Source organism: Leishmania martiniquensis, chromosome 28, assembly GCF_017916325.1.
Source record: "Leishmania martiniquensis isolate LSCM1 chromosome 28, whole genome shotgun sequence".
NCBI lineage: Eukaryota > Euglenozoa > Kinetoplastea > Trypanosomatida > Trypanosomatidae > Leishmania > Leishmania martiniquensis.
In genome coordinates, this window is record NC_090163.1 from 132,480 (window position 1) to 144,782 (window position 12,303).

At 56.3% G+C, this 12,303-nt stretch overlaps 1 protein-coding gene across 1 annotated transcript; it reads right to left on the reverse strand.

The window, feature by feature from the left end:
• Nucleotides 1-4,443: 4,443 nt before the first annotated feature.
• On the reverse strand, nucleotides 4,444-6,477 carry LSCM1_03052 (uncharacterized protein; the record flags this gene model as incomplete). The annotated part of the gene is made up of 1 exon (XM_067320605.1): nucleotides 4,444-6,477. The coding sequence occupies one exon, from the start codon at nucleotides 6,475-6,477 to the stop codon at nucleotides 4,444-4,446; it is 2,034 nt and encodes a 677-aa protein (XP_067177215.1).
• Nucleotides 6,478-12,303: the final 5,826 nt, after the last annotated feature.

The following is a 12,303-nucleotide window of genomic DNA, read 5'->3' on the forward strand; positions in this document are numbered from 1 at the left end:
GGAGAGAGGTGAATGGGGCACATGCGCAGAGAAGAGCCGGCCTCACACAGAAGTACGTGCATGTGGGAGCACACACGTTCATGGGCTTTGCTTTGCCCCCTGTTTTTTGTACTCACAGCGCACCAAGTGTGCTGAGCGTGCAGGTGCCGCTTCTGTGCAATGCCTCTCTCCCTTCACTCTCTCTATGTGACCTGCTGCAGATGAGCCGTTGCTGCGCCGACTGCAATCTCGACACATACGCGGAGATGCCCACAGATATGCGCCTTATATATATATATATAAGGAAAACAGCCACAAACAAACAACGCTGGCCCTCTCGAGCACACCTTGTCACCTAGACCGACACACGCGCTTACACACGTTTACACTTACATATACACACCCACAGACACAGTGACGAGGGCAGGTTGAAGCCGGTAAACTTGAAAGAGAAGGCGCGACATTGCAACGAAGAGGTGCCGCTAAAAATCGCACAGGCAAACAAACCAAGCAAAGGAGACGGAAGGGCAGATGAGTCGGACGACTCGCACAACGCTGACATCAAAACACATAGAAGAAGCGAGGCCGGTGAAGGGAGAGGGGCCCTGTAAAGACGAGTGAGTGAGAGCGACCGTACGCAAAGGTTTCATATCGCACGCGCACAGGGACAGAAAGGAAGGCGCAAACAAACACACGCGGGCAAAGTAACGAAGAGGTGGTGACGGGGGCGGGCTCGAGCAACAACACGAGAGCGTGAAAGGGAAACAGAGAGAGAGAGACAGTGACTTAGCCTAACAGCGCGCGCACCCACACAGGTGTGTCCGCATCCGTTGTCACCCTCCCTCGACTCTCTGCGCTGAAACGGACGGCGATGCGGCGAGAAAGAGAGAGTGCGCGGAGGGAAAGAAGGGACGGCTGGCGAAACGAGTGGGTGCAAGTGTGAGAGGGAGACAGAGGAGAAGGGCAAAAAAAGAGTGGATAGACGATATACTTTTACCCAAAGGCACCGCCAGCGCCAGCGAGAGGCCGGCGAAACAAGCAAACAAAAAAGAGCGAGGCGTCTGTACGAAACTGTCGCTCTTAGTCACGTACGAAAAGCCCACACAGCTGTCCTCCCCCAATGCACTGGGCGTCAGGAAGGGGTGAATAGGTCGAGTATCATGGAGAGCTACCAGCGACTTGTCGGCTCTTTACGTATTGCCTCAGTCGTATGAGCGCCATGGCCCGGTAAAGACAAACACAGGCACGATTTTGCGCTTGGAGAAAAAAAACAAGAAGAGAAACGGGTGCGTTCTGAATTTTTTTCGTTCGTTCTCCTCATCAACCGTCACTCCCCCGACCTCCTCCCCTCTCCTCCCCTCTCCTCTCCTCTGTGTATGTGCAAGAGCAGAAGGAGGAGAGGGGAGGAGGTCGGGGGAGTGACGGTTGATGAGGAGAACGAACGAAAAAAAAATCGGACGGTCACACACGAAAGAAAAACGAAAGGGAGAGGGCATACAGAAGGAAAGGAGGCCGCACACGAGTGAGAAGACACACACAAACACGCAGCAGAAGAGAGAAAGGAGAAGCAAGCACACGCCAAGACACTAGCAGATAAAAATCGTGGTGCGTACGTGTACGAGTAGTTCAGATCATCTCCCCCCCTCTCCTCCCCTTTTCTATCCTTTCCTCTGCCGCATTAGGAGGACATGGGCGAGGGAGAAGGCCCCAATACAAAAAACCGAAAAGGGGCGGGCGGAGAAAGGGCGGTGAATCCCTGAGACGACATAAGAGGGAAAAGGCGACGCCGATGCTAAGAATAAGGGAAGAGGGGCGGCGTTTGTGTGTGTGTGTGGTCGCGAAGAAGCCAAATCAACCCGAACGCACGCATAACAGAGGAAACGAAACCGAAAAAACAAGAGGCAAGGGATGACGCAACGGAGTCATACACAAATATGCGTATGGATATGTACAGAAGAATCTTTCGGAGGCGACGCGTGGTGCCCAGCGAGGGGGAGAGTGGAGGGGGAAAGAAAATCAAACGACAGCTAAAAGAGGCAGGAGAAGAGGAGTACGAGGCAGTGGTGTTGGAGAAGGAGCGGGGCGGTGGGGGGAGGGGAAGGGAGGCCGCAAGAGAGGAGAGAAAACCGGGGAAGAGACGAAATCGAAGCACAAATGACGTCCATGAAGGAAAAAAGGGGAGAAGAGAGAGAAAACAAGTAAGAGAACGGCACACATACATACACACACATACACACACACGCAAGGTCGGAAAGGTACACGGGAAAAAGGGGAAAAGGGAGAGGGGATGAACGAGAGAGAGAGAGGAAGAAAAAGAAAAGACCCCAGAAAATTACAATCATAAAAGACGCAAACATCAACAGTGACCCTCTCCCTTTCTCTGCCCACCGTCCATCACAGTGTGGCGCAGAATCACGAGCGACTTAAACATGGATTTGAGAGTAGGAGGGTTAAACCACACATACAGACCCACCAAAGAGAAGTGAGTGCAGCATGCCACTTTCGTCTGGTAGGTGAAAAGGCGTCCACCCACCCACCCCATTCCCTTGGGCTGCCTCTGATGCACCTGCACAGCGCGACGCCCCTCCAAAGCAAAAAAACAAAAGCCCGTTCGGGGTGAGGGGAAGGGGGGTCCCACCGTTGGCATCATGGAGACGGCGACGCCGCTCCTCCTCCTCGCTACTTCTACACTGCCGAAAGAAAAGGGGGGGCGACACGAAAAAAAAACGCATGAAGGCTCTACGAGCGCCAAAAGGTAGAGCGAGCAGGGAGGAGGAGCCTGGGGTACCGATTCGGTGTGGTTGACAGGCGAAGAAATCCTGGATAGTGAGAGGCGCAGTGCAGGCAAGAGAGGATGAGAGCTAGTGAAGAGGAGAATGAAGCCATGCCCCGTCCCTCTGCCCTCGCACAGAGACGAAAAGCTCAAGAGAGAGGCAGAGGGCGTGCGTAGCGCAGCGACTGGTCTGTGCTGCAGCGAAGAGCCCACCACCTGAATGAAACGGGGAAGGATAACGGAAAGTATGTCAGGGCGAGCGAGTCGCATGCAGATGTACAAAGGGGAAGAGGTGAGAGGGGTCAGCCGAGGAAAGAGCATCACTACGCCACCATAAACATAGCGGACAGCGGAGAGGAAGAGAGAGGTCCGGGGGATGAACCACCAACCGCGCCACCCCATCACCCCCATCCCACCCCACAGCAAGCAAGAAAAACAGAGAAGAGGAGCAATCGAAGTGGGAGGAGGTGGGCGGGGGGGCGAAGGAGAGACGCGCACATGCACGGAGAGAAAACGGCTTACCGTCAAGGGAAACACGGGAGCAGACACTACCCAGAGGGGAGGAAAGTCTGAGGAACGACACCGAATGAGGGAGGGGAAGAGCAGAATACTTCGGTGACTGGGGAAAAAAACATAGTAAAAAGAGGGAGAGTAAGTGATGGTGATGCTATCATTAAATGGTGAGTTAGGCTACCCGGAGCGTCGAAAGGGAGACGACCAAAGAGGAAAGCATTCGCAAGTGGGAATGGAATGGAAGCACCTATCGAACGACTTACATGCACGCATCCGTACCCTACGCCCTCCCCTCTCCTCTCCCCCAATGTCGGCGAAGAATTCGTGTACTCGCTAACGCAATAATAATGAAGAAAAGGTGAAAAAAAGACGCGACGCAGAAGGAAATATATTCCCCAACGTGCGATTCTATCACGCGCAGGCCGGCAGGTGCGTGAACGGACGCGGCTCACGCACCCCATGTGGCGTCGCGACCATGTCAAGCAACCCAGCCGACCAGCATCGCTTGGCGTCACCCCACCGCGTGCTATTGGAGCACCTACAGTGCCGGCTACGGTCCTGCATCACGCCCAACACCGCCGGAGCGCAGCAAGCGTAAAAAAGAAGAGCGGAGCTGGCTATATCGCTTGGGTCGTGGACGCCAGTAGAAGCGAGCCGGTCCCAACGCCGTGATGGCTGCACGTCTCCCCAGCACAGCGACAGCCCAGAAATGCCCTCCGACGCTAAGGACTCAGCCGTGGTGGCCGAGGGCGCCGGCCGCGGGGTCTGTGCTCCTTTCCCGCCGAGGAGGTGCTCGACGCTGGTACAGTCAGGCGCGGGGGTTGCCGTCATTCGTTGAGGACCTCGCGACAGGCGCAGATGCACGTGTAAAAAAGGAGACGAAACGCGAGGGGAACGAGTCGCGAAGCGGTGGAGACCTCAGTCATGAAACGAAAAGAAAAAAACGAAGCGAATGGGCGAAAGGCAACGGCGGAGCGCGTTTTTCGTGATCACAGCGCCGCTTCACACAACGGACTCCAATACAGCGTCATCCTGGCAAAGCATTCACCTCAGTACTGAGACGCCGCTGCAGATGTTCCCTCCTCTCTCTCTCCAGTACACACACACACACACACATACACACACAGACCAGCACACGCACGACGTACGCAGGCCCACGTGCGCAAGGGACATTGACGTTAGTCTTCCATGCGGCGGTACATGATGCAGAGCGACTTGTGCAGAGCCTCTTCGCCCCGCGGAACGGCCGACTCACAATAGGCGCACTGGGCGAAGCCAAAGTGATCGCGCAAATGCAGTACGGTGAACTTCGCGCGGTATGTCACCATTGGATAGCAGGAGGAGAGTCTCCTCATCGGTTGGCCGTTATCCGCGCCTTCTGTATCATCTGCGCACGGGTGTGAGCCGTGCCCCGTCGACATCAAGTGCTCCACGAGGTTGCCGTAGTTTAGGAAGACCTCGTAGCAGCCAAGCTGCTCAGCCGGACACTGGTACGCCATGACGACCCGATCTCCGGTGAACAGGTCCGGCGCTGGGTCGAGGGAGCCCTGGTAACACTCGGCGTTGGCGTCAACAAGCACCTCGAGACTCCTTGGCGATGCGGGAAAGCCGATGATATCGCCACAGCGACGCAGGTGGTCAAGGTGGTTGCTGAGTGTGGTAGAGCAAATCAAGGGCGATGCGGATGTGGTGCCACATCCGTAGGCCGAGTGCTGCGCTGATGATCGTTGCGCCCCGCTCGCGTCATGTGGCGCTGAGTGGTTCACCAGTTGCGGCAGGCAGCACTTGCACTTGCAGCAGTAAGTGGTGCAGTGCCCGGTGGCATGAATGTGGTGCACCATACGCTCCCAGCTGGAGAAGAGAAACAGGCACTCACGGCACTGGTACAGGACGACGTAAGACGCCTTGCGTGCCTCGGCGGTGGCCTTGAGGGATGAAGACGTCAGCTTTGATGCAAGCGCGCGAAAAGTGTAAATGTCGCCCGACATCGCGTACGATTCGTCCATCAGCGGCACGTCATCCGCCGTAATGGGTGGCAGTAGAGGCCGCCATTGAAGAAACGACGCCCCTGTAAAACCAGGCACCTCCACCACGGACGGCGCCACAGCAGCATTGTCGCCGCAACTGCCACCGACCTCCTCTTGTTCTTCCTGATCTCTCAAGGGGGCCACCACGCGATTCGGCGATGGCATCGTCGATGGCCGCAAGACGCTGCCCATCAGCGGCGAGGTGAAGGTGTCGGGGAAGGTGACGCTGCTGCCGGTTTTGAGCGCGGTCAGCAGCGCCTGCTGGCAGCCGTGCCGCAGATGCACCATCATTTCCTCTAGCGTCCCATGCGCTTCGCAGCGGCGGCAGACAGCCTCGTTCGGGATAGACGTGGCGTGATGCACTCGGCGCAGGTGCTCTGCGAGGTGCAAGGGGTGAAGAAACGAGATGCCACAGACACACTTGTACTGGAGCGTGGAGAGCCCGGTGTAGGAATTACTGTAGTTATACGCGTAACGTGGCGCCTGCACCTCACAGAGATAGTCGCGGCGGGTGTAGAAAACACCGTAAAAGCCGCAGTGACCGGTGCTCTCTTCGTGCTTTACTGGTCGCTGGGGTCCGAAGCAGCGGAGACGCGTCAGACACTGCACGCAGAGGGGTAGGGTATGCCCGCTCTTATCCATGTGCTTCGTGGCCTTCGTCCACGTGCCGCAAAGATTCAAGCACTCCATGCAGCGAAACGGTGAGCGGGAGCTTCCGGCATTGTCTGACCCGCATGGCACTAGCGCAGCACTCGTGTTGTGATCTTGCAGATTACTTGAGAACTCGCCGAGGAGATTGTAATCCTGTGCTGAGCCTGGCAGCTCGAAATCTGCTTTCTCATAAGACTTGAAGTCAGGCAGCCCTATGCAGTGGTCGTGAGTGATAGCGATCGAAGTTAAAGGCCCGGCCCCGCCGCTAGAGGAAGACGAAAGAGGGGGCGAGACGCTGGCTTCCGGGGCCGATGACTGGCGGTCTCGATGACGCTCAATCAGCTTGGTCAGGCTCGCAAAGAAGCCGCGCGGCACGATGTAGGTGTCGCAGAGAGGGCACTTTACAGTGCCATGCCGAGTAGCGTAAATGTGGCGGCTCATCTCGTTCCCCGTGTTGCACTTGAAGTTGCACTCAACGCAGCCAAGTGGCCGGCGGGACTGACCGTGGACATCTCTGTCGCCGCGTGTTTGCATTCCCTCTCCTCCCGTGAGATGTGCTTCTCCAGATCTGAGAGCGTACGCGACCGAAACGCTGCACCCCAGGGGGGAGAGGGGGGGGGCGAAAGGTTTGTGTGCGTGCGGGAGAGGGGAGGGAGAGGAGGAGACAGAGGAAGATGAGGAGCTAAGGTAAAGTGAAAAACCTAGCGACGTGAAAGAGAACAGAGTGTGTGCGTGTGCGTGATCAAAGCGCAGGCAGCAACGACAGAGCTTTTCGACGCATAAAAGTAAAACAAGGAGAAGACAGAGCCCCTGACTGAAAAAAAAGCGATCGTGAACACCAAGGCCGTCAACGTTCGCGGGCGCAAACAGCTCCGCTGAGCGAAGAGAGAAAGCAGAAAGGGCAAGCGCGCGCGAAAGATGCGGGGGGAGGCAGAGGGGATGAGGGAAGAGACGAAAGTGTGCGAGGAGCAAATTGAACACGAACACACAGAACAGAGGGTCAAAGGTGAACCACAGAAGACGAGCACACACATAAGCACACGCGCAAACGAGCACCTGTATATGCGTGAGGTGCGGCGCTGAAAGCAGCCGCGCGCCACCTCACGTCGTCTTTTACAACGCACTGAGTGCAGTAACTGAAGGTTGCAGAAGCAAAGAGTGGTGGTGGTGGGTGATGCGGGAGGGAATAGCGGGCGAAGAGAAATGACAGAAAGGCGCGCGCACGCATACACCGAGGAGGGGGAGGCACAAGAAGAATCGAGAAAAAGAAGCAAAGAGTACCCCCCGAGGGAGAGGGAAAAGTAGGAAGTGGGGCTGCACAAACGCGCTGAAAGCAAAATAAAGAGGGCGAAGATTGCGAATGAAAGGTCTCTGCCTGTCTCTCTCTCTGTCTGTGCGTGTGCGTGTGTGTGTGGTCGAAAGACAAACAAAAGAGACCGGAAAAAACAACGACGAAAACAAAAAACGATGTGTACGTGATGAGAGATGGAAGGCGAAGGGAGAGGGGGGGCGAAGATAATACAGACGGAAAGACCCGATGGGTAATAGCTCTATGAACTTCGACAAAGTTTCCACGTGCTTCCTTGTCCCTTTCCAGTGCTCGTGAGGTCCGCACGGAAAAGGCAAGAGAGGAGAGCGGTGCAAAGAGGAGAGGGAAGAGCAAAAACGATCGGTAGGGCGTACACTCAGACGCGCAAATATCACAAACGATAACGGTTGAGCGAAGAGGAAACAACGACAGCAAAAAGAGTGAGTGGGACGTTGGGCAAACGGCCTTCCGTTTCTTCTCCTTTTCTTTTCAAATATTGTCTGCCTCTTGGAGGATACGCGTAAGGCAAAGCACAGCTGACGCACGCCGATTCTTTTCAAAGAGGGTCGGGGTGTGTCTAGGGAAGGTATAGTGAAAGGGGCGGTTGTGGTGTGTCCAGATGCGTATGAGCGTGTCTGCAACGTTTGAACGATACTGCTCGCGCACGAGAGAGGGAAAACAGCTGCGACGAAGAAAAAAGATGAGCGCAGAAGTGATTCGAAAGAGTAAAAGAAAGACGGAGAGAAGTCTGACACAATCGAAATAGCGAAAGAAAGAAAGAGAAGAGAGAAGAGAAGGGGGGAGGGCGAGAGCCACGCGCAGGGCACACAACAAAAGAACGTGAAAAACGAAAAGACAAAGCAGACAAACGGGAAACGAAACACAAACACACATATACCGAGAGAGTCAGACAGACACGCCACTGGAAGACAGTCGTGCACCGGTCGAAAGAGAGAAAGAGAGAGAAAAGAGAGGACAACAGGAAAAAGAGGAAAGGCAGCAGGGTCACCGAGAGACGAGTAATATATAGAGAGAGATTCTCGGCAACGCTCAAGCGCAGGCACACAATCCGACAGAGGGCCAGAAGAGATTGCGAAAAAAGAAAAACAGATGCGAGCCACACAAGAGGAAAGCACGAGACAGCGTAAGACGCAAGTGAAGCACACAGGCACGCCGCAGAGAGAGAGAGTTGGAAAAAAAGAGAGGCAGCCGACGAGATCGATCGGGAGAGGAGAAGGAAAAGGCGTGGGATGGGCAGAGAAAGGGAGGGGAAGTGCGAGGAGAGGGACGAACACCCCCTAGTGACGCGCTCAGAAGAAAAAGGCGATAACAGAAGAGCGTGAAATGCCTGAAAGAAACGAGCCGGAAGTAGGCAGTCGGAGGAGGAGTAGCGAGACCAAGAGGCGCCAGAGGTATGCGTGAAACGATGGGACGTGGACGAACGCGCCAAAGACGACAGCGAGGAGCCACGTGGGGGTGAGGGACGAAGTAGAGGAGGGTAGAACAGAGAGAGAGGACGCCCATAGCACACGCGCACAACGATAAGACGGAAGGAAGAGGTGTAACCCGGAAGGAAAAAGTTTCAGTTTTCCTTCCAAAAAGGCTGGGAAGAAGCGAAAGGGCGAGAGAGATCGGCACCCGCGTCTACTTTTCACCTTGGCGTTTTTGTTCTGGAGTATTTCTCTTCGCGAGTTCGATCTGTGAAGGAAAGAAAAAGAAGGAGGTGGTGCTGACGCAGATTGCTGCGTGTGCGCAGGACGTGTACCAGCGAGAACAGAGGAAGCTCTGGGCAAATATAGTGTCGTCGTCCTCCCAGCCGCGCTTTGTGTATCGCTCTTACAATGATTGAGTGGCCGGTGAAGGAAACGTCCTTCGCTGGTTATATTCGTCTTTCTCTTTCGCTCTTTAAAGGTTGAAGCTCTTGTCCTCGGCGTGTGCGTCTCTGTGTGCGTGGGGGTGGGAGGGGGAGGGGGAGGAAGGAGAGGGTGTGTGTGTGCAGAAGGAGCAAAGTGACCAGTAGAGCGGGGGCGTTAGGGGGAGAGGAGGAGGAATGAGGAGAGGCGAGGATGTGGCACTCGGACCATATGCTGCCTCCAGAAACAATAGTGTGGGGTTATCTGAACGGCGTTGCTCCAGCGGCACCGCGCTGCCTCCTTCTACTTGCGTGAGCCTTCTCTTCAAACGGACGGGCGACGCTGTAGCAAAGAAAAGTGAAGACGGCGAGGGAAAGACCTGTAGTTGAGAGAGAGAGAGACGGAGGGGTGAGGATGCTGCTGAGAGCAAGACGATGTCGGCCGTCTCTTTCCCCTCTTTTTGTCCTTCTTTAAGTGTCCTCTTCCTTCCCTTTGGTGCGTAGTGTGGAACGTGAAAGCTCTTCAGCCGACCGTACGGCGTATGAGGGTGTGCCCTCGTGGCGGCAAAGTGATGTGCCAACGAACAAGAGGACAGAGGAAGGAAGAGTGAGGGTATTCTTGCAGGGGAGGAACGGGTGGTGATAGCGTGGCAAGTAATCACTCATCATAGGGCATGCCTAGCGAGGAGCCCCATATTCGCTCTATCCAGCAGGACGATGAAAGACAGAGAGGGAGAGCGAGGGATGTGGCACCCGTTTGCCACGCGGTGAATGGGGGGGGGGGGAAGCATTGAAAGCGTCAACTTTTTCCCTTTGCGTCCGCTGCGTTGAGCTCTTCTTCTTTGGCTTATATGGTGTGGGATTGTGCGCATTCGTTGATCTTGTCCACGTGCCGGCTGCCCCCTCGCCCTTGTCGACGGTCAGCCAAAGGTCCCGCAAAGCCGTACCACGTGCCTGGCGCTTCCGGCCCATGTTGCACTCTCGTCTCGTCGAGGGCTCTTTTCCCCCTCCGTATATACATGCAGTGTCCACGACAAGCGGAGAAGGGGAGGGAGAGGGGCACTATCGGCGACCATGTCCAAGTCACACATCCATCAAGATGCTGTTGATCCGGTCTTCGCAGGTGTTGAACGTGTCCTCCACATCGTTCTCGAGGGCGTTGGAGAGGACGCCAGTCAGCATGAACATCCGCATTGTCTCCCACACAACGTGGTGGAAGCTCATCAAGTCCACAGACGGCGCATCCCTCATGTAGCCAAACCGCTCTGCAACGGAGCTGGCAGCGTCATCAAGGTCCATATCAAGCACACTCGCATTGCCGCTCTCACACTGGTAGGCCTGAAGAGCACGCCGCACTGTTTCCACCGTTTCGCCGTTCATCCTTGCCTCTGTGACAAGCACCTCGAAGGTGTAGCCCTCCACAACAAGTCGCTTCGCGTACGCCACGTCGTAGACAGTGGCCGATGTTTTTGAAGGCTGACGAACGTGAGCGTGAAAGGCAAGGCAGATGGCCTGGTATGGCTCCACGAGGGCGTTGCTGATCTCATCCAAATGACTGCTGCTTGCCGGCACGCGATCAAGCACTGCGACGTTCTCCATGATGCTGCGGTCCCGCGGGGCGCGGCGAACAGGCCTGCCGCTTCGACTCTCACGGCAACGCTCTACACTGACTTGCACCGTCATGTTCCGCAGCACCGCCGTCGCCGTCGGAATCACCTCCGTGTAGAGCTCCGGCACAAACAGAATTCGAACGATTGGAAAGAGCGCCTGGTCAATGAACACCGGACCCTTCAACTGAGAGCGCAGCGCTGACCTGTCATACAGCGACGATGGCTGACCCTAGGGAGTGGGGCTCTGCAACGCAGAGGTGCAGCTCGTGGTGAACTCCAGCACACTCAGCAAGTCAGCGCTGTCGTAGTCGTCGCGGAGCTGACCGCAAGGCGCGCAGATAAGGCGCTCGCCAGAGTCTTCGCCCCATTGCGGGGCGTGTGGAATAGGCCACCCGGCGCACGCTCTGGAGTGCAGGTGCATCGAGAAGCAGAACCGCGAGCCAATGACCCAGAACTGATCAATGAGGACATGCTCGGAGGCCACGACATCGGCCCCTGACAACGGTTGCGAGTGAAGCGGGAGGGCAGCGAGGTCTACGGTGACCCGAAGTATACTGTTACCGCTTAGTGCCAGCTGCACCGCATCCCCACCAGTGCCGTCTTGGCGCTGCGTGTAAATGGGAAGTCGGGGAGAAAAGGACGAAAGGAACGAAAGCGGCGTCTCGCCTTCGCTGTGGATACGACGCAGCATCACATTTAACGTGGCCGGCAGGTCCGCAACTGCGGCATTGCTACACATCGCCACGACCCCTGCCGTTGGACGGAGGTCCATGAAGAGGCTTAAGCTCTGTCCAGCATAGACGACCGTAACATTGCCCGAGTTGGCGAGAAATACGTTGGCCATTACCCCACCAAGCGCCGCTCAAGCGGACCACAAGACCCCCGGGGGGGGAGGCGATATTCTTTGACCGAACTCGATTGACGCAGGGCGCGCACCCCTTTCGTTTCTTGCTTATATGAGTATGCCGTGCGCCTGCGTGCGGAGAGTCAAGTCGGACGAGGGGACGGCAGAGCCTCGGCATGATGCTGCTGGAACGGATGTACGCCGTCCGCAAAAAGCAAGCGATGCCGTCCACCAAAGGGGTACAGCATCTATCGAATGAAGGCGTGGGAGGGAGAGTTACCGAAGAGGGAGGAGTGAGTGAGCAACATGGAACACGGCGAGAGCGCAGGACGCAGCAGCTTTGGTGGATGGACCTGCGCAGTGCGAAAGGGGACGAGTTGCGGAAAGGAAAACTGTTGCGCCGACAGCGGCACGCGACTATTGTGTGCAGGCCACGGCCTCGTGCGCCGCTGCCCACGAAATGGGCCACCACGGCCGTATGCTCGAGAGACTCGCTGTAGATGACTCGTGCGAGCGGGCACGGGCGAAGATGCGGAGGTGTCCTCTCCGCTGCAAAAGGGCCCATGAGAGACGCACACGGCAGTAATGATGGCGGAATTTCAGAGGCAGAGAGTGAACAAAAAGGGCACGCGGTGCGGTGCACGAGTACACGCACAAGAGGCGGAGCGCCTTTGCCGAGTTTCAGAGAGGGGAACGACAAGCTCGAAGGGCGCCCTTTCATTTTATCCTGATTTCACGTGTGTGT